General features: G+C 41.6%; 3 protein-coding genes across 4 annotated transcripts in view; 2 read left to right on the top strand and 1 right to left on the bottom strand.

Moving 5' to 3' along the window:
• Nucleotides 1-3,352: 3,352 nt before the first annotated feature.
• Nucleotides 3,353-5,607, top strand: LOC134657384 (heat shock protein 68-like). 2 transcript variants are annotated; one of them, XM_063512927.1, is made up of 2 exons: nucleotides 3,353-5,327; nucleotides 5,361-5,607. In XM_063512927.1, exons 1-2 carry the CDS (start codon nucleotides 3,479-3,481, stop codon nucleotides 5,417-5,419), a joined length of 1,908 nt encoding a protein of 635 aa, XP_063368997.1. In that variant the 5' UTR covers nucleotides 3,353-3,478; the 3' UTR covers nucleotides 5,420-5,607. The 2 variants fall into 2 exon arrangements, with proteins under 2 accessions (XP_063368997.1, XP_063368996.1); XM_063512926.1 differs by having other exon boundaries at nucleotides 3,354-5,607.
• Nucleotides 5,608-6,735: 1,128 nt separating this feature from the next.
• On the top strand, nucleotides 6,736-8,046 carry LOC134657523 (probable small nuclear ribonucleoprotein Sm D2). Its single transcript, XM_063513099.1, has 3 exons — nucleotides 6,736-6,846; nucleotides 6,930-7,182; nucleotides 7,906-8,046. Coding segments are annotated over exons 1-3 (360 nt in total). The 5' UTR covers nucleotides 6,736-6,844; the 3' UTR covers nucleotides 8,011-8,046.
• Nucleotides 8,047-10,403: 2,357 nt separating this feature from the next.
• Nucleotides 10,404-24,880, bottom strand: part of LOC134657734 (disintegrin and metalloproteinase domain-containing protein 33-like) — a 40,439-nt gene continuing 25,962 nt past the window's right edge. The window contains exons 7-21 of the mRNA XM_063513298.1: nucleotides 24,458-24,627; nucleotides 23,591-23,762; nucleotides 21,603-21,739; nucleotides 20,653-20,854; nucleotides 20,132-20,284; nucleotides 19,785-19,937; nucleotides 19,439-19,591; nucleotides 18,592-18,732; nucleotides 17,635-17,753; nucleotides 15,851-16,052; nucleotides 13,957-14,146; nucleotides 12,887-12,984; nucleotides 12,314-12,428; nucleotides 11,334-11,429; nucleotides 10,404-10,549 (exon numbers count right to left, since the gene is read on the bottom strand). Coding sequence (XP_063369368.1) covers nucleotides 10,404-10,549; nucleotides 11,334-11,429; nucleotides 12,314-12,428; nucleotides 12,887-12,984; nucleotides 13,957-14,146; nucleotides 15,851-16,052; nucleotides 17,635-17,753; nucleotides 18,592-18,732; nucleotides 19,439-19,591; nucleotides 19,785-19,937; nucleotides 20,132-20,284; nucleotides 20,653-20,854; nucleotides 21,603-21,739; nucleotides 23,591-23,762; nucleotides 24,458-24,627 — 2,247 coding nt within the window. The remainder of the gene's footprint in view (nucleotides 10,550-11,333; nucleotides 11,430-12,313; nucleotides 12,429-12,886; nucleotides 12,985-13,956; nucleotides 14,147-15,850; nucleotides 16,053-17,634; nucleotides 17,754-18,591; nucleotides 18,733-19,438; nucleotides 19,592-19,784; nucleotides 19,938-20,131; nucleotides 20,285-20,652; nucleotides 20,855-21,602; nucleotides 21,740-23,590; nucleotides 23,763-24,457; nucleotides 24,628-24,880) is intronic.

Raw genomic sequence — 24,880 nt, 5'->3', positions numbered from 1 at the left:
ATATATATAAGAAGATAATACTGATAATCTCACTACAAAAGTCGCTATCAATCTCATATATTTTGTCCAGATAAATAGACACCAATTCGGAACTTTCTATAGAGATTACCAGTCTTTATGAACTGTTGTCTCTGGTGACAGTAACATTATGTTTCCATGTCTACTTTCTTTTTCCATCCTCAGTCTGGTGCTAAGGCAATAAATCGTTATTTATATACGACAGTTGTATTCTGCAATTAACTATATTTTATAGTGGCATGATACATGTAATGTGTTGTGAGATTCAATGTAACTTTAAAATATGTAGTAGCAATATCTAAATGGTTATAAAATGTAGTACATTTCATGTAGTCGTTATATTCCAATTTCCACTGCCAGATTGTTGTATATGTACAAATCAGATGGTGCTGACGTGACGTCACAAAATGGAAAGTAAATTCTTATTACATAATTTATATTTCATTACATCGAAATTAGTACTTGCAAGATATGTAACACAACAGGAGACTAAATTAAGATATGGGGTTTAAAAGATTAGTTAGTTAAGACCTTATTCTTCTGCAATTTAAATATTCCATTGTGTAATGAAAAATACTTATTCAATTTGTGGTACTGATTTTGGTTACACAACGGAATAAATTTAAATGTAGACAAATTAAAGTATTAACTAGCGTTTTTTTTTCAATCAATCAAATTCTGATTTTTGGATTAAAAATATAAGGATAAAATTTATGGAAGCAAAATACAATTTATTAATGAATGTGTATATATATTATATTTAAATTAGAAATTAATGATTATTTTGGCTTTTATGGCGATATCTTATGAAGACTGAACCCGTCGAAGAAATTGAAGTGATGCTTTAGCTGATTATAGATATTATTCGAAATAAGTATTTACAGACATATAAATGGCAAGCAATGTGACTGTATTTTAGTCATTGACGTATAATATCTAAGGACTGGCTAATGGGGCACTAAAAATCGTACTAGTTCAGCGGTGTTACCCACGAATTCCAGCCAATCGTGCAGTCTAACGCGACTAGTTGCGACCAATAGCGCGCGTAATGCGAACTCGTCAACCAATCGCGCGCGTGATGCGAATTCATCAACCAATCGCGTTGTAGCGATTTCACACCGCTGTACTGGCCCCTGTCATGCCTCATTTTTATTGCCCGTAAAGCCAGTCCCTAGATATCTATGTCAATGATATTAGTAAATTGCACTGAAGAATGGTGAAGTATTCGCATTTATATTATTTGGAGTATTGAATTGAGTATTGAAAGAATAATACCTAATTTTATTAGGTACATTCTTGCTTATTGACATATTTAATCTATACTTTTCTAACCTTATTATTATCACTGACATATCTAATCTACACTTTTCTAACCTTATTCTAATCATTAGATACAGCGGACTCCTGACCTAAGTCCCAGAACAATTTTTGCATTTTTGAATTTGGAACTTTTTTATAGTTCTAAATTCGATTTGTGTTTGTCGTTTTAAAAGGACATCGCGACTTAGGAGGATAGAACCTTTCATCGTTAGAAAAGTATAGCTGTATCAAATATTTAGTTCAAGAATTCCTTATTTTATTTTGACCTAAACCCAGTGTTTTTGTGAAATATGGTAAAATAGAAATAACATAACGGTAAATTGTATAATAATAACACCCTGTGTTAATTCTGTTTCTCCATAGGTTTTGCTAAGTGAGCTCGAAAGTACATAACTAGATGTAAATACAACCAAAGAATAAATAAGTGCGTTTCACAATTCAGCTAATGTGATGTTTGGTTGATTATAATATAATAAATTAGCTTATTTTATACTCAAGACTGTGAAATATTCACATATTGCTTAAAAAACACTAAGTTACTTTGAGTTTAAGGCACTTAGTCATTTGTAGGAAAAGTTACTTACTTAAATGTAAATGGTCACTTTATGACCACGTGTTTCTTTGGTCCCAAGTGACGCGGATGTTTTTGAAAATACACCAAATTTAAACTTATCTTTTGTTTTATTTTGCCAACTATCCATCCACATACCTACTGACATCCTTTAACTACCGTAAAAATAGGTACCAAAAAAAGATCATTGGTACCAAATAGGTACCTACCGTCTACCAGGGTAGTGACGAAGCCTTTAATAGGGTTGGCGGGGGTGAAATACACATAACTCCCAAAATTTATGTTCGGAAAGAGAAGAGTCGTGGAATGTATTGGGCCCCATACATTACACGACTCTTTCCGCACAGACTCTATCGTTATAATACATACATTGGGTCTTTTGTATTCGCGAATTTTCTAGAAACTTCAAATCCCTCGTTCCCGCCTCGTCGAGAAGGTCGCATTGTCTCTTTCCGTCATACGCAAACACAGATAGCGCTATCTTGTACTGCCGCCGATGCGCCGAAGGTTATCGATTCATGACGTAGATGGGTCGGTGATACCAGAGTAAAAAGTAAAATATCTGCAAATCATGATCAGGATAAAGCCCTTGCTACACGGTCGCCGACAAGCCCCTCAGACCGCGTGGCCTTGGTTTGGACGGACCGTGTAGACAGTTGTTTCCAACAAAATTTGACCAAAACTGATCAAGGACAGACCAAGGTCAGACGGTTAGAAGGCTTGTCGGCGACCGTGTAGCAAGGGCTTAACTTTATAAAAAATCCATATCCAATTAATTATATTAAAATTTATTTTTATTATACCCACGTGTTAAGTAAACAAATAACAATTTACCATGCATAATAAAAGAAGAGTAAGAAATTTATTTCATAACAACAAAAAATATAAACGGGACAAAAATTAACTTATCCGCTGTCCGTTCTTCTCCAAACGAGCTGTATTGTATGCTTGTTTGCCAGCGTCCTGAAATATAAAACATTAAATAAAGTCTTGTGTTATGAGACTTGGGAGATTTTATTTGTATTTTGTTTTATTGTTAGTAATAACTAACAACAAAATTATTTTACACAATATACTAGTCTTATCTGATAAAATGTAAATATTGAATATCACTGTTTTAAATCAATCAATACATATTTTCAATCAATCAATCTATCCTATTTAATTTACTTAACCTTAGTACCTTCCTTAAAATAAACTTGAAAAATGCTTTCAAAATATTCTTGAAGTTCAGATTTTTTTATTCACCTGGTATTACTACAGGATTAGCCATCTCTGTCTTACTCGATGCAAATTGATTGCCTATCTTGCTCTACAACCTCGAATAGTCGAGAACCGGCATCAACCCCATTGGCCGTCGAACAGCTGCCGAGAAAAATCTAGAAAATTCTGGGCCGTGATTGGCCGTTAACCGAGGGGTATATAAGCCGCGGCGCGTTGGCGGGAACTCAGTATTAAACTAAACACGAAAGCGAACGAACGAAGAAGTTGATTGGTGAAAACCACTCGAATTATTACGACGTATTTCTTATATCAAAAAGTTATTGAAGTGAAAATAATCTAATAAAAATGCCAGCTGTAGGAATCGATCTTGGAACAACTTATTCCTGTGTGGGAGTTTACCAGCACGGAAATGTGGAGATCATCGCGAACGACCAGGGCAACCGGACCACACCATCCTACGTTGCGTTCACGGACACCGAGCGACTCATCGGCGATGCTGCGAAGAACCAAGTCGCACTAAACCCCAACAACACGGTGTTCGACGCAAAACGACTTATTGGACGCAAATTTGATGACCCGAAGATTCAACAGGACATGAAACACTGGCCGTTTAAAGTCGTCAGCGATTGTGGGAAGCCTAAGATTCAGGTTGAATTCAAAGGGGAGACGAAGAGGTTCGCGCCGGAGGAAATCAGCAGCATGGTTTTGACGAAGATGAAGGAGACTGCAGAAGCTTATTTAGGCTCAACGGTGCGGGACGCCGTCATCACGGTCCCGGCTTATTTCAACGATTCACAGAGGCAAGCTACCAAGGACGCGGGTGCAATTGCAGGTTTGAATGTTTTGAGAATTATTAATGAACCTACCGCCGCTGCGCTCGCGTATGGCTTAGACAAGAACTTGAAAGGCGAGCGAAATGTCCTTATTTTCGATCTCGGCGGTGGAACTTTCGACGTATCCATCCTTACTATCGACGAAGGCTCTCTCTTCGAAGTAAAGGCGACCGCTGGCGACACCCATCTTGGAGGCGAGGACTTTGACAACAGACTCGTGAATCACCTCGCAGATGAATTCCAGCGCAAGTACAAGAAGGATTTGCGAGGTAACACGAGAGCGCTGCGTCGCTTGAGGACGGCCGCCGAGCGAGCGAAGCGCACCCTTTCATCCAGCACCGAAGCGACGATAGAGATAGATGCGCTGTACGAAGGCATCGACTATTACACTCGCATTTCTAGAGCGCGTTTCGAAGAGCTCAACTCCGACTTGTTCAGAGGAACTCTAGAGCCGGTCGAGAAAGCTCTCCGCGACGCGAAATTGGACAAGAGCCAGATCCATGACGTAGTTCTCGTTGGCGGCTCGACTCGCATACCGAAGATCCAGAACCTTCTACAGAACTTCTTCGGCGGCAAGCAGTTGAATCTATCAATCAATCCTGATGAAGCTGTAGCGTACGGAGCGGCAGTTCAAGCAGCCATTCTCAGCGGATCCAACGATTCAAGAATCCAAGATGTTCTGTTGGTTGATGTAGCACCATTGTCTCTCGGCATCGAGACCGCCGGCGGGGTCATGACCAAAATCATCGAGCGCAACTCAAAAATCCCGACCAAGCAATCCCAAACCTTCACAACTTATTCCGACAACCAGCCAGCTGTCACTATTCAAGTTTACGAAGGCGAGCGTGCTATGTCCAAAGACAACAACCTATTAGGCACGTTTGACTTAACTGGGATACCACCAGCACCTAGAGGAGTTCCTAAAATCGACGTCACCTTCGACATCGACGCTAATGGCATCTTAAATGTTTCTGCGAAAGAGAACAGCACAGGACGAAGCAAGAACATTGTCATCAAGAACGACAGAGGTCGTCTGTCTCAAGCGGACATCGACAGAATGCTAGCAGAGGCGGAACAATACAAAGACGAAGACGAGAAGCAAAGGAAGCGAGTAGCAGCCAGGAACCAACTAGAAGCTTACGTCTTCGGTGTGAAACAAGCTTTAGATGACGCGGGAGACAATTTGAGCGAGCAGGACAAGAATACGGCCCGCAGCGAGTGCGAGGAGGCGCTAAGATGGCTGGATAATAACTCGCTAGCTGAAGTCGATGAGTATGAGCATAAGTTGAAGGAGGTGCAGAGGGTGTGTTCGCCAGTTATGACTAAGATGCATGGTGGCAACCAAGGAGGTATGCCTGGAGGTATGCCCGGCGGTATGCCAGGAGGCATGGGAGGTATGCCAGGAGGTATGGGAGGCAGAAACGACGGTCCCACCATCGAAGAAGTCGATTAAACATCTAAATAAATATCTTTCAGGATTTTCAGCCATGGATTGTAAGCCTAGGAAAGCAGAATCGAAGGCCCCACAATCGAAGTCAACTAAACATATGTTTGAGTTTCCATATTCATTTAATTCAAAATCTGGTGATATTAAGACAGTTATTTTTATTTGAATAAATGGGTTTGAGTTCCAAACGTAAATATTTTGTTTTATTTTACTAATTGCTATAGCAGTCTTAAAGGCTTCATCAGTCGTCACACAGGCGCGATTTCCGGGCGGCGCGTGAGCGGGACGCGCCGCTTTTACATATAAAACGCTCGCGCGCCGCCCGGAAAACGCGCCTGTGTGACGAAGCCTTAAAGGTTCCATCAAGGCTGGCGTCCACTATTTAGACTCGCCGAGGCGAATCGAATCGAATCGCAATAATTCGCCTCCTATAGGTATTTTATAATGCAACTGCGTCCATTGACGAAGAGCGCGTCAATGGACGCAGTTGCATAGAAAATATAGGAGGCGAATTATTGCGATTCGATTCGATTCGCCTCGGCGAGTCTAATGGACGCCAGCCTTCACACAGGCTGCGCATTTCCGGGCGGGGCGTGAGCGGAGCGTGAGCGTTTGTATGTAAAGGCTTCGTCACACAGGCGCGTTTTCCGGGCGGGGCGTGTGCGGGGCGCGCCGTTTTTAATATAAAACGCTCACGCTCCGCCCGGAAAACGAGCCTGTGACGAAGCCTTAAAGGTTCCATCACACAGGCGCGTTTTCCGGGCGGGGCGTGAGCATTTTATATGAAAAAGCAGCGCGCCCCGCTCACGGGCCGCCTGCACAACGCGCCTGGGTGACGGAGCCTTAAGAGCAAGTGTTTCCATAAGACAAGTTCCGCAAGTTCGTCTACCATTCTACTACCATCAGGGAATATATGGCGTACCTAAAAGTGGTCGGACGCACCAAGGTCGCGGTGCGGTGCGATAGTTCGGAGTCCGGGCTCACAGATCAACCCCTTTTCTGTGCCAGGGCTATAACCGCGAAAACCGAAGTTCGCAAATTGCGGGCATTTTTCTGTCACTCTAAAAGTCATAACACACTATCGCACCGCATCGCGACCTTGGTGCGTCGCACCGCACCCATAAGTGAGATCGAGAAACCGATATCTCTTTATGATCGCGACGCACCAAGGTCGCAGTGCGGTGCGATAGTGTGTTGTCACTTTAATAATTACGCTTTCATTGTAGCTCCTCAGTAGTTTAGGTACGCTCGTCTGTTGTAGCTATACGAAACCAAACGTAACTTATCACTGAATAACCTAGCAACACGGAAACTAAACGTTATTACGTTATCTGTGGCATAACAAATCCGCGCTATCGAGTTGAGGCGATTATTGCTGTTTTGTGGAATTTTTTTGTTTATTTCAACAAATTTAGATCCACAAATATCAACATGTAAGTAATTAACTACTATACTTATGAATAAATCATAAATTTTGTTTAATTGATCTATTAACATGAGATATTCTTACTTTTAGGGCAACCACGGCCAAGCCACGCTCGGAGATGACTTTGGAAGAGTTAGCTAAGATTGAGGAGGAAGAATTCAGCACAGGGCCTCTGTCCGTGCTAACGCAGTCCGTGAAGAACAATACTCAAGTTCTGATCAACTGCAGAAACAACAAAAAGTTGCTGGGCCGTGTCAAGGCCTTCGACCGGCATTGTAACATGGTTCTTGAAAATGTTAAGGAAATGTGGACTGAAGTGCCGAGGACTGGTAAAGGAAAGAAGGTAAGGTTCATTTGAAAAATAAAGGGTTAGGTCTAAGTTAAAGTCATTTTATTGATATAGTTTGAGGTTATGTTGGACGTTTGTTAAAACGATGATCGGTGACTTTCATTGTTGAACGGTGCTATGCTAATACCAGTTTGCTGTCGCGTTGCACATTTGTGCGGTTCTTGAGAAAAATATACTATAGGTTGATACAATTCCTAAGGGTAGTATTCCACCTGTGCAATTTCTTTGTCCAAATTCTGTTTCGTCTCACATTTTGCTTGAGAGAGAGAGAGTGAGACGCCAGGAGATTGCAAAAACATATTGGACAGACGGAATACCACCCTAGGCAGATTCGGCCCTGTGACTGGCAAAAAATGCATCTTATGCTTTTGAGTTTCACATTTTTTGTGCTTGTGTTATGGACTTTTTTGTCAAGTGGTCACTACATACTACATAGTATAAAACAAAGTCGCTACCCTGTCTGTCTGTCTTTCTATATGCTTAGATCTTTAAAACTACGCAACGGATTTTGATGCGGTTTTTTTAATAGATAGAGTGATTCAAGGTATCATTTGTTAACCCGTGCGAAGCTGGGGCGGGTCACTAGTAACTTAAAAAAGATTTTTTTATATTGAGGTAGTTCTGGTCCGGACTACCTTGAAGCTCAAAACAACTTGATTTTAACTAAATGAAAGGGTAACATAACATATAATTAACATGTTATGACATAATTTTCAGGGTAAAGCCGTCAACAAGGACAAGTTCATTTCCAAGATGTTCCTCCGTGGAGACTCTGTCATCCTGGTCCTAAGGAATCCTCTCGCCACCGCAGCGGGAAAGTAAACTAAGTTAAGGTACCGAAGTAATCTATTATCAAACGGACAGCCACATTTTCAACCCAGTTTCAATATCTAAATGTAACTTAAATATGTGGTGGATATGGACAGACATGAAATTCCAATATAAATTTATTCTGACCATTTTTCTTCCCAATTTTCATGTGGCTGGTTAGTAATGGATGCTTTAAATGTAATTTTATAAGTCTCAATATAAGGTTTAAAATAATTCCTTCTTGTTTTATTGAAATCATTATTTATAAGGGCCACTTCCACCATTAACTAACCCGGGGTTAACCGGTTAAACCTGGAGCTACCATGGTTACCAGTACAATTTGACACTGGGTTAACAGTTTAACAGGTTAACCCCAGGTTAGTGAAATGGTGCAAGTGGCCCTAAGCTAAGGGGTATGGTGCTAATATACCTATTAGAATTTAAACCAAGTTAAAGAATTTACTTTAGGATAGTAATGTCTACACACCTACTTGCAGTAAACAATGATGGGTCCATAATACATTAAATAGATATATCATGATCTAAACATAAAAGGAAAAAAGAAAAAGTATAATAAAACAATAAATATTTTAATCATTTTAATACAAGAGATAATATCAACAGTCAACCAGGTTTAACCTAACCTAAACTATATTGCCTAGATTATTTATTAACATTTACATTACCAACTTTTCGCAGCTTCGACCTTTGATTGAGGAACTCATTCGTTGTAGAAGCAAGACCAGCCTTTATTATTTCTGGATTAGCTTTACTTTCGCGTGGCAGCCTGTTAGGTTTGGGGCTGACGCCTGGTTTAGGACTTACACTAGGTTTCAGACTAACAGCAGGCTTAGGACTTAGGTTAGGTTTAGGTCTATTTACCGGTGACATTTTACTGTTCTTAAGCACTGCAAGTTCCTTATTTAAGTCTTTAAAATTAGGAGTATTGGAGTTCGATTTTTCTGTAAGCGATTCATATATATTTTTCATATCATCGACTTTGGGTTTGATAATATCTAAATTATTTGCATTCTTATTATGAATAGGAGCATGATTATACTTTTCAACAATAACAATATCTTCTTTATTTATTGTACGTTTTAATTTAACTGGTTCTTTAACATTTTTTATATTAATTGATTTAGCATCTCTCTTAGCTACATTTGTACTAGGTACATCCACATAACATATTTCCGTATACTCGTGACCATTACATTCATCCTTGACTGTAACTATTTTACGCATTTTATCATCCGTCACACTTTCTTTTGCATTAAATTGACATTTACGATTAACTTTATCACTATCATAAAACCACTTCCTAAATGAGATAATATTAGGTAGTGCAAACTTAGTACCAATGTTGGTAGGTTTTGAGTAGTGTGATTTGAAGATCTTGAAGCGGAGAAGTGAGCAACAGGGACAGAAGTAGATGAGGAGCAGCGCCAATATAACTGCAGGGACAATACCTAGGAAGATCACGTACATCGCCACCATGAATCGCCATAAACCTGTAAAAAAATAAGATGTCTTAGTCAAAACAATTTACTTGTAACATTTATGCCGAATTTTGGCGGTCAAATAACTCTAAAAATCGTAGCTATGTACATAGGTACGAATGTTTTCAGTGACATCCCAGCCTGTATGCTGTAGGTAAGAAGGGCCGCGTATGTCCCATTTAAGTAATTAAATTGACTGGGCAAATTTTTCACTTTGCATGACGTCAGACTTCAGGTCACATAACTCACACACTTGCGGCGACAAGCTGGGCTCCCGGTACGGTGTCGCACGTTAAACAAATGCAAACGTATACAAGCGGTCTTAAGGCTTCGGCACACAGGCGCGTTTTCCGGGCGCGGCGTGAGCGGGGCGTGAGCATTTTATATGTAAAAGCGGCGCGCCCCGCTCACGCCGCGCCCTGAAAACGCGCCTGTGTGACGAAGCCTTTAGTGCACGACTAGGGGGGTGTCACTCCGCAGTTTAGGTACATTTGGCCGGCGCGCCCATCGGACAGGCGTATGGCAGTGGGCTGCCGCTCGGCGTGCACGATAGTCGTGTCACGCGGCGCTCGCGCAAAATTGAAAATACACAATGGCTTCGAAACTTACTCCGCGAGAATCAGACATGCTATTTTCGGATAAAACATGTATGTTTACATAATCAACGTTTGTAATTCCTACATATTTATCTTAAAAACAATAAATCAGTGGGTATAGGTATAAAAATTTGTCAAATGATAACCCCGTGCCGATACTCACAGCTCGGTCATAAAACTGCGGCGCGCAAAGAAGAAGGTTCGTGCGCGGTTATAAGTTTCAATTTTGCTTGCAGGCGGCGATATAGGTGTAATTTTATACCTAAACCTGACTTTTGTGAAGGGGTGAATTTTCTGTACGGTAGTACTATTAGTTATTCTGTGGCACGACGCTGGACGCCCCGCTGGCCGCTCGCCACTGAGGTCGTACGTTTAAACGGGACATGTTCCCTGCAACATAAGGTTGCGAGGAATGCAACCTAGATGAGGTGATGAGGTCGTCCACCCGTTCTACACCTACGGGGAGTTCATGATGCATACAGGGTCAGTGCCTATCTGAACAGACTTTCAGTTATTAAATGTATTATTTTCAAATTTAAACTGTTGTGAGACATACTAACATTGAATAATTATTATTTTTACCTCATCTTAAAAATGTATCATATTTACCTACTATTTTAAACTTAAATTTTGACTTTTGCTTTTCTACTATTATTCAATTTTGATATTATTTAGACACGGGAATCAGCTTTTTTTTATATTAATTGTAATTTTAAAATGTATCCTAATTTTAAATTTTAAGTCTTTCGTCTTGACCACAATTTTAATTTTAAACGTTTTCCAATTTTAATTCGACATGTAAATAAGCTTTGTTTTAATTTTCGATTGATTGTATATATAATTTTAAGTTTAAGTGTAAGTGTATAATTTATTTGACATGTAAATTGGCTTTATGAATAAACGAGGATGAGTATGAGCATAGAGAAATATAGTAAGACAAGAGTGCTCACTCCATACATCAGTTCAGACTATTAATTTCAGTGTCTACATCTCGCATCGAGTAGCGGAACTATCAGTACTGCTACTTGACAATAGATGTAGCACCGACCGGAAAGTCTTTATCTCAACACTTTCCGGTCGGTGCTACATCTATTGTCAAGTAGCAGTACTGATAGTTCCGCTACTCGATACTAGATGCTAATAGTCTTTTTGGTACTAAAACTGATGTATGGAGTGAGCACTCTATGTATTTTTTTCTCTATGGTATGAGTATGAGTTGTGTTGATCCTCGGGTACTCACTGGTAGTGTCGGAGAGTGGCCCGGAGTCGCGCGAGCCGCCGGCTCCGGGCCGCGCGCACAGCGGCGGCGCGTAGCCCGCCCAGCAGTGGCAGTTACCTGAAATTGCCAGATCCAGATCCCTTATTGGTAAATAATATTTGACGACCGGTCTGGCCTAGTGGGTAGTGACCCTGCCTGTGAAGCCGCGGTCCTGGGTTCGAATCCCAGTAAGGGCATTTATTTGTGTGATGAGCACAGATATCTGTTCCTGAGTCATGGTTGTTTTCTATGTATTTAAGTATTTGTATATTATATATATCGTTGTCTGAGTACCCACAACACAAGCCTTCTTGAGCTTACTGTGGGGCTTAGTCAATTTGTGTAAGAAAGTCCTACAATATTTATTTATTATTTATGAAGAAAAAAATCCCGTCTGATAAATGTTTGTTTTGCTACGAAAAAAAATACTTTGTGCACCCCACATAAGCTGAAATTATCAGAATTTTAGATACTGTCTATAAATTCAGATAGGTACCCACTGTCTATGGCACCTGTTTTCTTTTATGAAATTAAGCTCATGTGTGGTGCGCTTTTTCCCGGTTTTCTATGAGACACAAAAAACCTGTTGGAACTTGAATTCAACAAGTCACACTAAATGGTCCTTCGAACCGGATTTAGTTATTTATTATCATTATTAAAGGAAGGGAAGAACTTGTGTTTTACAGTTATAATAGGCTACATTCCTACTAGTCAAATCAGCTTCTTTTTTAGAACTGTCAAAACGATTTGCTAATATGGAATTTATATGAAAACGAATGTAGTGACGTCACGGTAAACTCACCTACTTTTTATATTTCCGATTTATTAAATACAAATTGTGTTTAAAAATAGCTGCTGTCTATGTTTTTCTAATAATTATCTGGTGCTTTATTTCGTGCACGGTTTGAAATAATTTATTTTAAGTACAGGAAACATCCCTATTATCACAGCTGTTGTCTTACCATTGGAGTTGCACACACCGTGTCCGGAGCAGTTAGAGGGACAGACAGAGCCCGCTGCTCGCTGCGCTATCTCTCTCACTCGCTCAACCGACACACATCTCTGCTGCATGCACATCTGTAATATTTTTCCGAATTAATAACTGAGAAACAACGCAGTGTGAAAGTTTCCAAAAATGGAATATGGCAGAGTCACAATCTGATCTAAAATCACGAAAAATGTGAGCCATTTGACAATGGTTCATGGTTACCAGTACAATATGACACTGGGTTACGGTTAACCCCGGGTTAGTAAATGGTGCAAGTGGCCATTAGTCGTCTAGATCCGCACGTACCCACTAGGGTGGGTCACTTGTGTATGGAGAAAAAAAAGTATTAGTTATCCTTTGGGCACAGTTACAAAAAGTTGCGTAATAATGCCAATACAAAAATACGTGCAATAATTAATAACCAAATGGCACCTTTTTTTAACTGTGCCCCCTAATAAATTAAAAAAAAGTAAAAATGACCCACCCTAGTACCCACCTACCTCTAGTCCTCTAGAAATGTCGGACTACTTTAACTAGCTATAAGTACCTTATCGGGTCCGCAATTAGCGCCTTCGGGCACCAGGCCAGGGTCCACGTCCCTCAGGCCAAAGTCGATAATCGCCGTGTGACACGGGACCATGCTATCTAAAAACAAAACGAAAAAAAAAATAAGGGTTCCGTTTTTTGCCATTTGGCTACAGAACCCTAAAAACTATAGTGTGATGTGAACTATGCCGCAAATACATACTTAATTCGTCTTAAGCATGTGTTTGCTTTATCGCGTCTCTTCACATGGCGACCCGGCCAGGATAAAAGTGCGAGTGGCGACCACACTACACGACACAGTTTGCACAAATTTAATATTCGTTCCAAGTTGAAATTTCAATGTTAAATGATACAGTACAGTCAGCATATTATCAAAAAAATAGTGACGGTCAAAGTGGTCAAATAAATCGTACCTAACACACCTTTAATTGTTACCATAGAAACTGTGTTTCAATATATTTGATCTTCACTAATATCTATTGGATGCTGACTGTACATTACATGAACAACTTCAATGGCTCAGGCCTATCGTCGGCTGTTAAGCCATATGCCAGGGGTCACCAAATGGCAGACCGCAACCCGGATCCGGACCGCCGGCCGGTTTATTAGGGTTCCGTACCCAAAGGGTAAAAACGGGACCCTATTACTAAGACTCCGCTGTCCGTCCGTCCGTCCGTCCGTCCGTCTGTCACCAGGCTGTATCTCACGAACCGTGATAGCTAGACAGTTGAAATTTTCACACATGATGTATTTCTGTTGCCGCTATAACAACAAATACTAAAAACAGAATAAAATAAAGATTTAAGTGGGGCTCCCATACAACAAACGTGATTTTTGACCGAAGTTAAGCAACGTCGGGCGGGGTCAGTACTTGGATGGGTGACCGTTTCTTTGCTTGTTTTGCTCTATTTTTTGTTGATGGTGCGGAACCCTCCGTGCGCGAGTCCGACTCGCACTTGGCCGGTTTTTTAATAAACTCAAGTAGAAACGGACCGCGATGTTCGTTTTATTTTAAGAACCGGACCCCTGAAGAAACTAATTGGTGACCCCTGCCATATGCTATTGACTCACCCCTGCCTTTCTGCGCGGGATAAGACATCATCCTCGCAGTATAAATGTCGCCGAGGTGTATTTCATCTCTTCCGAGATGGGTGCACTGCAGCATGCCGCACAACACGTCTTGTGGCGCGCAGCTGCGGAACCTCTGCGACACGCGATCATAACCGCAGTTGCCGTATCTGTTACGATATATGAGCAACTTCTAGTGGATGTTGTTTGTTACAAATATAGCTTAATTAAAACAAAAAGCGGCCAAGTGCGAGTCGGACTCGCCCATGAAGGGTTCTGTATTTAGGCGATTTATGACGTATTAAAAAAAAACTACTTGCTAGATCTCGTTCAAACCAATTTTCGGTGGAAGTTTACATGGTAATGTACATCATATATTTTTTTTAGTTTTATCATTCTCTTATTTTAGAAGTTACAGGGGGGGGGACACACATTTTACCACTTTGGAAGTGTCTCTCGCGCAAACTATTCAGTTTAGAAAAAAATGATATTAGAAACCTCAATATCATTTTTGAAGACCTATCCATAGATACCCCACACGTATGGGTTTGATGAAAAAAAAAATTTTGAGTTTCAGTTCGAAGTATGGGGAACCCCAAAAATTTATTGTTTTTTTTTCTATTTTTGTGTGAAAATCTTAATGCGGTTCACAGAATACATCTACTTACCAAGTTTCAACAGTATAGTTCTGTTTCGGAGAAAAGTGGCTGTGACATACGGACGGACAGACAGACAGACATGACGAATCTATAAGGGTTCCGTTTTTTGCCATTTGGCTACGGAACCCTAAAAACCGGTCAATTGCGAGTCGGACTCGCGTTCCAAGGGTTCCGACTGCACATTTCTTATACAGTGTGTAAGTCTAATACGGGCAATAAATTAAACCAGATATAGAATTTACCCGTCTTATCATTAATTAAGATGTTTTTTTAAGTTACACTTAATTATGACCCCGTGATCAATTTTTTCCACATGTACCGAGCAGCGATGTACTGTAAACATTAAGAAACAGAAGATGATAATGACATTACGAGATACGAGCTTTTTATAGTAACTGCCAACAAGCGTTGACAAATACTTAAAAAGCTCGTATCCCGTAACGTGTGTGGTGTATTACATTGCGGGCCGAATAATTTTGTATGGTTAAAATTTTCAATGCATTTCTAAGTAAAATCTATCTCAATATACTTTTTAGGTCCTATGCTAACCACCGTTTAAATATTCGCCCGTATTGGATTTACACACTGTATAGGTTTTTCTGTCATCTATAGGTAACGAACTATTTTGTGTAGTTTTTAGGGTTCCGTACCCAAAGGGTAAAAACGGGACCCTATTACTAAGACTCCGCTGTCTGTACATTACATGAACAACTTCAATGGCTCAGGCCTATCGTCGGCTGTTAAGCCATATGCCAGGGGTCACCAAATGGCAGACCGCAACCCGGATCCGGACCGCCGGCCGGTTTATTAGGGTTCCGTACCCAAAGGGTAAAAACGGGACCCTATTACTAAGACTCCGCTGTCCGTCCGTCCGTCCGTCCGTCCGTCTGTCACCAGGCTGTATCTCACGAACCGTGATAGCTAGACAGTTGAAATTTTCACACATGATGTATTTCTGTTGCCGCTATAACAACAAATACTAAAAACAGAATAAAATAAAGATTTAAGTGGGGCTCCCATACAACAAACGTGATTTTTGACCGAAGTTAAGCAACGTCGGGCGGGGTCAGTACTTGGATGGGTGACCGTTTCTTTGCTTGTTTTGCTCTATTTTTTGTTGATGGTGCGGAACCCTCCGTGCGCGAGTCCGACTCGCACTTGGCCGGTTTTTTAATAAACTCAAGTAGAAACGGACCGCGATGTTCGTTTTATTTTAAGAACCGGACCCCTGAAGAAACTAATTGGTGACCCCTGCCATATGCTATTGACTCACCCCTGCCTTTCTGCGCGGGATAAGACATCATCCTCGCAGTATAAATGTCGCCGAGGTGTATTTCATCTCTTCCGAGATGGGTGCACTGCAGCATGCCGCACAACACGTCTTGTGGCGCGCAGCTGCGGAACCTCTGCGACACGCGATCATAACCGCAGTTGCCGTATCTGTTACGATATATGAGCAACTTCTAGTGGATGTTGTTTGTTACAAATATAGCTTAATTAAAACAAAAAGCGGCCAAGTGCGAGTCGGACTCGCCCATGAAGGGTTCTGTATTTAGGCGATTTATGACGTATTAAAAAAAAACTACTTGCTAGATCTCGTTCAAACCAATTTTCGGTGGAAGTTTACATGGTAATGTACATCATATATTTTTTTTAGTTTTATCATTCTCTTATTTTAGAAGTTACAGGGGGGGGGACACACATTTTACCACTTTGGAAGTGTCTCTCGCGCAAACTATTCAGTTTAGAAAAAAATGATATTAGAAACCTCAATATCATTTTTGAAGACCTATCCATAGATACCCCACACGTATGGGTTTGATGAAAAAAAAAATTTTGAGTTTCAGTTCGAAGTATGGGGAACCCCAAAAATTTATTGTTTTTTTTCTATTTTTGTGTGAAAATCTTAATGCGGTTCACAGAATACATCTACTTACCAAGTTTCAACAGTATAGTTCTGTTTCGGAGAAAAGTGGCTGTGACATACGGACGGACAGACAGACAGACATGACGAATCTATAAGGGTTCCGTTTTTTGCCATTTGGCTACGGAACCCTAAAAACCGGTCAATTGCGAGTCGGACTCGCGTTCCAAGGGTTCCGACTGCACATTTCTTATACAGTGTGTAAGTCTAATACGGGCAATAAATTAAACCAGATATAGAATTTACCCGTCTTATCATTAATTAAGATGTTTTTTTAAGTTACACTTAATTATGACCCCGTGATCAATTTTTTCCACATGTACCGAGCAGCGATGTACTGTAAACATTAAGAAACAGAAGATGATAATGACATTACGAGATACGAGCTTTTTATAGTAACTGCCAACAAGCGTTGACAAATACTTAAAAAGCTCGTATCCCGTAACGTGTGTGGTGTATTACATTGCGGGCCGAATAATTTTGTATGGTTAAAATTTTCAATGCATTTCTAAGTAAAATCTATCTCAATATACTTTTTAGGTCCTATGCTAACCACCGTTTAAATATTCGCCCGTATTGGATTTACACACTGTATAGGTTTTTCTGTCATCTATAGGTAACGAACTATTTTGTGTAGTTTTTAGGGTTCCGTACCCAAAGGGTAAAAACGGGACCCTATTACTAAGACTCCGCTGTCCGTCCGTCTGTCCGTCTGTCACCAGGCTGTATCTCACGAACCGTGATAGCTAGACAGTTGAAATTTTCACAGATGATGTATTTCTGTTGCCGCTATAACAACAAATACTAAAAACAGAATAAAATAAAGATTTAAGTGGGGCTCCCATACAACAAACGTGATTTTTGACCGAAGTTAAGCAACGTCGGGCGGGGTCAGTATTTGGATGGGTGACCGTTTTTTTGCTTGGTGTTTTTGCTTGTTTTGCTCTATTTTTTGTTGATGGTGCGGGACCCTCCGTGCGCGAGTCCGACTCGCACTTGGCCGGTTTTTTTTTGCTTGTTTTGCTCTATTTTTTGTTGATGGTGCGGAACCCTCCGTGCGCGAGTCCGACTCGCACTTGGCCGGTTTTTTTTACTTACTCGGCGGCGTGTACGTTGTGGTCCATATAGCACGCGTCGTCGGATCGTTCGCCCGTGACCCCCCACAGCAGCCGGCACTGGTCCGTGTGGGTGCGGCACGAACCGCGCACGCAGTACGCCTGAGATAGAATAGGGATGATGACACATGTTGAATTTTATAACAAAATCTAGTAAAATAGATAGCAAACGAGCAATTTATCACAGTAATGTGGATATTAAAATAAAATATTGAAAAATTACAAAATTACAGGACCTCAAAGTATCAAAATTTAAGTTTTTTTTTAACTTCCAAAAACGGTAAAAGTAAGGGTACCATTCGATTCCTTACATTTCATCCAAAAAATATTGTATAGCAACTATATACATAAACGCAATATTTCACCGACAAAAACGCAATTTTCTTGTTTTATCCATACTACAAGATGGGCTCCCAGAGACCTTGACGTCACGGCCTCTGGCCGTTTTGTATAGGGCGTTTCGCGAGTGAAATGCGACTGTCGGCCTTTGACTACAATTTCTGACTTTTGTGTTACTTTAATGCAATGGGTCCCATATAGACATTTGATCCTAAAAACAAACCCGATCGATTGATACCATAAAAAAAATTAGTCATGTAGCCTATTGTGAGAAATCAATATTAGGCTTCCGTTAGGTCAACCCTTGAGAAGGCCGGTAAACTTTTGACAACAAAAGCCAATCACATTAGAAATCACCAGTTTTTGGAATCTCTAAAAGCCGTATAATTACTCTTTTTCGTGGTCTAAGAACACTCAAGTGTTAAACTTCTAGGTGGCTTGAAGAGATAGATATGTATCTAATTATACCTTAAAGATGCGCATACGACACGCAGTTTGCCGACTCCGGAGTTAGGCCTTGGTCTATGGTTGACAACGCAACGCCTGCGTATTCACGATCATATATTGGATTTAAAGGCAGATAAATAAATAATAAAACTACCTGTCCCTTCCGACAAGGCGTGGCGTCCATCTTATGCACGTCTTGCGGACAAAATGGTGAGCTTCCGTTACAGAATTCCGGCAGGTCACACTCGCTGTTCGTGGCGCGACATTCCGTGCCAGGCACCTTGGGACGACACGTCTGAAATAAATGAAATGGCAGAAATCAGTAAAAAAACCTTTAGATTAAGGGCGTGAAACGTTCACGAAAGCCACCGGATGGACACAACCGCGAAGGATAAAAATGACAGCTAACTACCTACTACTAAATCTGTGGAGAGGCTTTAGGTGAGGAGAAAGCATTCAAACTCTCAACTGGATAAGGGACCCGAGGACTATGAAATCGCAGCGAAATAGGGCCCGAGAAATAGCGGTCTAAATCGGGCTTCATATAAGGCTGAATGCTACTGGAGACACCTTTCAACCTGACAAACTGGTATGCTTTTATAGTTCGTTTTTTTAGCATTAGAAAGAAGTTGAAAGAAGGTAAGCGATTTTGACATGTCTTTTAATTGAAAAACGCTTTCTAAAAATCAATAACTATTACTTATGAAAGCAGAAGACTATAAAAGATCGTATTAGATTCATAATTGTTACATATTTACCGTAACTTATTTTTAAACTGTGTTTTTCAATTAAAAGACACATCAAGATTGTTTACCTTATTTCTAATGCTAAAAATACGAACTATAGACAAGAGAAGTGTACCCTAATATCACAGCACTGCTCGTGGCACTGCAGCGTGCAGCACGCGGTGCACGCGTTGTTGTGCTCAGGGGAGAATGCTCCGGGTGTTGTCCCGCAATGGCATTCCTCGCTTTCTAGAAACTGTTCGATAAGAGAAGTACCTTTATATCACAGCACTGCCCGTGGCCGCACGTGGCGTTGTCTCGCAGCGTGCAGTCAGGCTTGCAGCACGCGGTGCACGCGTTGTGGTCCCCGTCTCCAGGAGAGCATGCTTCGGGTGTTGTCCCGCAATGGCATTCCTCGCTTTCTAGGAACTGTTCGGTAAGAGAAGTACCTTTATATCACAGCACTGCCCGTGGCCGCACGTGGCGTTGTCTCGCAGCGTGCAGTCAGGCTTGCAGCACGCGGTGCACGCGTTGTGGTCCCCGTCTCCAGGGGAGCATGCTCCGGGTGTTGTCCCGCAATGGCATTCCTCGCTTTCTATGAACTGTTCGATAAGAGAAGTACCTTTATATCACAGCACTGCCCGTGGCCGCACGTGGCGTTGTCTCGCAGCGTGCAGTCAGGCTTGCAGCACGCGGTGCACGCGTTGTGGTCCCCGTCTCCAGGGGAGCATGCTCCGGGTGTTGTCCCGCAATGGCATTCCTCGCTTTCTAGGAACTGTTCGATAAGAGAAGTACCTTTATATCACAGCACTGCCCGTGGCCGCACGTGGCGTTGTCTCGCAGCGTGCAGTCAGGCTTGCAGCACGCGGTGCACGCGTTGTTGTACCCGTCTCCAGGGGGGAATGCTCCGGGTGTTGTCCCGCAATGGCATTTGTTCGTTTTCTAGGAACTGTTCGGTAAGAGAAGTACCTTTATATCACAGCACTGCCCGTGGCCGCACGTGGCGTTGTCTCGCAGCGTGCAGTCAGGCTTGCAGCACGCGGTGCACGCGTTGTGGTCCCCGTCTCCAGGGGAGCATGCTCCGGGTGTTGTCCCACAATGGCATTCCTCGCTTTCTAGGAACTGTTCGATAAGAGAAGTACCTTTATATCACAGCACTGCCCGTGGCCGCACGTGGCGTTGTCTCGCAGCGTGCAGTCAGGCTTGCAGCACGCGGTGCACGCGTTGTTGTACCCGTCTCCAGGGGGGAATGCTCCGGGTGTTGTCCCGCAATGGCATTTGTTCGTTTTCTAGGAAGTGTTCGATAAGAGAAGTACCTTTATATCACAGCACTGCCCGTGGCCGCACGTGGCGTTGTCTCGCAGCGTGCAGTCGGGCTTGCAGCACGCGGTGCACGCGTTGTTGTACCCGTCTCCAGGGGGGAATGCTCCGGGTGTTGTCCCGCAATGGCATTTGTTCGTTTTCTAGGAAGTGTTCGATAAGAGAAGTACCTTTATATCACAGCACTGCCCGTGGCCGCACGTGGCGTTGTCTCGCAGCGTGCAGTCGGGCTTGCAGCACGCGGTGCACGCATTGTGGTCGCTGTCCTGAGCGGTGAACGCACCCGGTGGCGTCCCGCAATCGCATTCCTCTCCCTCTTCCAGGAACCCGTTTCCGCAAGTTGGTGAGTCGAAGAGCGTCTTCGGTATGTTACTGTTGATAAAATATTTCGTAGATATAATTTTGTCATTGGTATGCCGTTTCATTTAAATATTCATTACTCTAAGACAGAGGTTGGCGATTGTTGCTTTTTAGGGTTCCGTGCCCAAAGGGTAAAAACGGGACCCTATTACTAAGACTCCGGTGTCCGTCCGTCCGTCCGTCCGTGCGTCCGTCCGTCCGTCCGTCCGTCCGTCCGTCCGTCTGTCACCAGGCTGTATCTCACGAACCGTGATAGCTAGACAGTTGAAATTTTCACAGATGATGTATTTCTGTTGCCGCTATAACAACAAATACTAAAAACAGAATAAAATAAAGATTTAAGTGGGGCTCCCATACAACAAACGTGATTTTTGACCGAAGTTAAGCAACGTCGGGCGGGGTCAGTACTTGGATGGGTGACCGTTTTTTTGCTTGTTTTGCTCTATTTTTTGTTGATGGTGCGGAACCCTCCGTGCGCGAGTACGACTCGCACTTGGCCGGTTTTTAAACAAAACGTGACACCATAGTACCTAATAATCACTACATACTCTACATAGTATAAAACAAAGTCGCTTCCTGCTGTCTGTCTGTATGCTTAGATATTTAAAACTACGCAACGGATTTTGATTACGGATTTTTTTAATAGATAGAGTGATTCAAGAAGAAGGTTTATGTATAATTTGTTAACCCGTGCGAAGCCGGGGCGGGTCGCTAGTTAACTATAAAGCTAAAATAAGTCAGTACAACACAGCTATCTCACCGTAGACAGTAGTCCAAGCCCTTTTCGAAAGACCGACTGAGATTCCTCAGGCTACAGGTAGACCAGCGCACGGGAATAATTGAATCACTGGTGTACGAGCTCATGATGCACCGCTTGTCTGGGCACGCGCATCCTTCCTGGAAATAGGCAAGTATTACACAAACCATAATTAAATAACCTCATAGAATTGAAATATTTATCAATTGCGGTTGGTCCCGTTATGTATTTACAGGGATTGGTACCTATTAGTTTACTCGCATTTTAATTAACCGACTTCCAAATCTAAAAGGAGGAGGTTATCAATTCGGTTGTATTGTATGTTTTTATTTATTTATTTTTTTTATTTTTTTTTATGTTTGTTACTCCATATCTCCGTCATTACTGGACCGATTTTGAAAATTTTTTTTTGATTGTATGTATATGCATAGATTGGTCCCGTTTTTGTCAAAACCCAGTTCTGATGATGGGATCCATGAGGAATCGAGGGAACTCCTCAAATCTTAAAGGCATGCATATAGTGATTTTTGTGTTTTTATCAACAAATCAAGCATATACATTTAAAAAAGTGACATTTGATGAAGTGGAACTGCTGATGATGATCAGAACGGAACTCTTCAACGACGCATAGTACACGTTTGACGATTTGTCCTCTTCGTTATGTTTGTTAAGCAAGTTAAGTTTTTAAGCCACATTTTTGTCAAGCTCGAGTTCTGATGATGGGATCCATGAGGAATCGAGGGAACTCCTCAAATCTTAAAGGCATGCATATAGAGATTTTTGTATTTTCATCAAAAAATTAAGCATTTTCATTAAAAACTGTCGCATTTGATGCAGTGGAACTGCTGATGATGATCAGAACAGAACTCTTCAACGACGCATAGTACACGTTTGACGATTTGTCCTCTTCGTTATGTTTGTTAAGCAAGTTAAGTTTTTAAGCCACATTTTTGTCAAGCTCGAGTTCTGATGATGAGATCCATGAGGAATCGAGGGAACTCCTCAAATCTTAAAGGCATGCATATAGAGATTTTTGTATTTTCATCAAAAAATTAAGCATTTTCATTAAAAACTGTCGCATTTGATGCAGTGGAACTGCTGATGATGATCATAACGGAACTCTTCAACGACGCATAGCTCGCATTTGGCGATTTGTCCTTTTCGTTATGTTTGTTAAGCAAGTTAGGTTTTTAGGCACATTTATGTCAATCTCAAGTCCTGAACATGGGATCCATGAGGAATCGAGGGAACTCCTCAAATCTTAAAGGCATACGTATAGAATTTTATATATTTTCATCAGAAAATCAAGCATTTACATTACAAACTGTGGCATTTGATGAAGCGGAACTGCTGATGATGATCAGAACAGAACTCTTCAACGACGCATAGTACACGTTTTGTGATTCTGAATTTCGATTTTGACTTGGACTGGGCCCCGGACTCCGGACTCGGACCCGTACTCGGACTCGGACCCGTACTCGGACTCGGACCCGTACTCGGACCTTGATCCGGAAAACCACTATGATACCTAAACTAAACAAACCACTATGATTACCATAAAATGTATACATATTACCAAATAAAGTATAAGCGCCGTTAAGTGGGTCCAGGCTAGTAGTTAGAGAAGTCGGTTTTTTTCTATTAAAGATTATGTGTGTATCTAAAGGGCCATTTATCAAGCCAACTTCGTCGGCAGAGAAAGGTGCCAAATTCAAAATGAGTACAGGAGATCGATCTTTCGCGCCTAGATCTTTATATTTTTCTGCCTTGGGGCTGTTCATAAATTACGTCATTTATTTTTTAAGATTTTTGCCCCCCCCCCCCTAAAATCATCCAAAAATCATGCTTCTAATGACCACGTTTCCTCCTACGTCATGATACCATCTACTCAGAAGGACAGAGAATGATTACTTCATTAACGGCAATTAGCAGAACGCGTTCGGCGAAAGATGTCCTCTAAGGAGAGACCATACGGTAGGTTTAAACAATACCTTCTCATCATCATGGCCCATGCCAAAGTTGTGTCCCATTTCGTGGGCTACGGTCATGGCCACGATCCCAAGCACCCTGGAGTGGTTGGTCTCCACACCTGCAGACTTCTCACTTGAGCAGATCATGCCAACGTGTGCCTTGCCAACCACGCCGTCGTTGAAGTTTTGCCGGCTGGATTAAACAGAAATATAATTCTAATTAGTTTACAATAATACAATCCTAATGAAGCCCCCCTCCACACTCGTGCGAATCGCGGCGCGAAGCCGCGAACGCGAGTGTGCAGTCAAGGTCGCAGATCTGCGAAATCGACTCCACACCAAGGCTCGGAACCGGTTTTTTCTTCATACAAAAAATACCGGTATTATTTCGTTCTTTGGTTTATTATTTCATTTTTAATGGGACAATCTAATAATACGAAGGTGTTACCTAAATACATGAGTTATGCCTACGTAAAGAGCATAAAATGAATAAAAATACTGGGATATTTTGGGTTTTACAAAAAAACCGGTTCCGAGCCCTGCTCCACACTCGCATTCGCGGCTTCGCGCCGCGATTCGCGCACGAGTGTGGAGGAAGTTTAAGGTTTAGGTTAGTAGGTACGTTGCTTACGTTTTACGTTCATTCATGATTACTTAACTCAATATTATTTCTTACATCAAACCTTCGGTTTTGATGAAATGGTAGGTATAAGGTACATAATTATGACAGAATTGAAATAAGATAAATTAGATAAAACCAAACACAAAATAACGTAATTTCAAGTTTCGATTTACGCGGTTGATCCCATGGTCCCAATACCTCTTTCATGTAACAATGTAACATATTGATTTTGATACTTTTAAATACTAACAAGGCTTGTAACTCACGTGAGCAGATGAGCATTGTCATTGGGTATCCTGTGGATGAGGTCCGTGCTCCGGTACTTATTAAAGTTGTCGAGTGTGGCTTGGCTGTCCGTGTCCAGCGTGATCTTGTCCCGCTCCGTCCACACTTCAACACCCACCAGGGATATGAAAATGTTCAGAGGAGCGTACACCTGGAAGAAAATAAGAAAGGACTTAAGTAGAAATAAATTATCAGATTGATTGATTGACTAAAGTGGAATTGTGTATAGAGGTATAGTGTTTCGATGGATTTTTTGCCCATCGACATATTTAAGCAACCTTTTCGACGCCGTGTCAAACACAAAAGCTGTCCCTCAGACGCCACGTCATTGAAATGTCAAAACCGAAGTTGAACTTTATGTATTATGCACGTAGGTCGATGTTGCTCTGTGGTGTGACCGATTA

Source organism: Cydia amplana, chromosome 20, assembly GCF_948474715.1.
Source record: "Cydia amplana chromosome 20, ilCydAmpl1.1, whole genome shotgun sequence".
NCBI lineage: Eukaryota > Metazoa > Arthropoda > Insecta > Lepidoptera > Tortricidae > Cydia > Cydia amplana.
Note: the sequence above shows the minus strand (reverse complement) of the source record. Positions and strands in the feature narration are given on the sequence as shown.

Coding starts and splice junctions, on each gene's coding strand:
- LOC134657384 (XM_063512926.1), top strand. CDS start 3,479: ATGCCAGCTGTAGGAATCGATCTTGGAACAACTTATTCCTGTGTGGGA.
- LOC134657523 (XM_063513099.1), top strand. Junction 7,183..7,905: donor GGACTGGTAAAGGAAAGAAG/GTAAGGTTCATT, acceptor CATAATTTTCAG/GGTAAAGCCGTCAACAAGGA.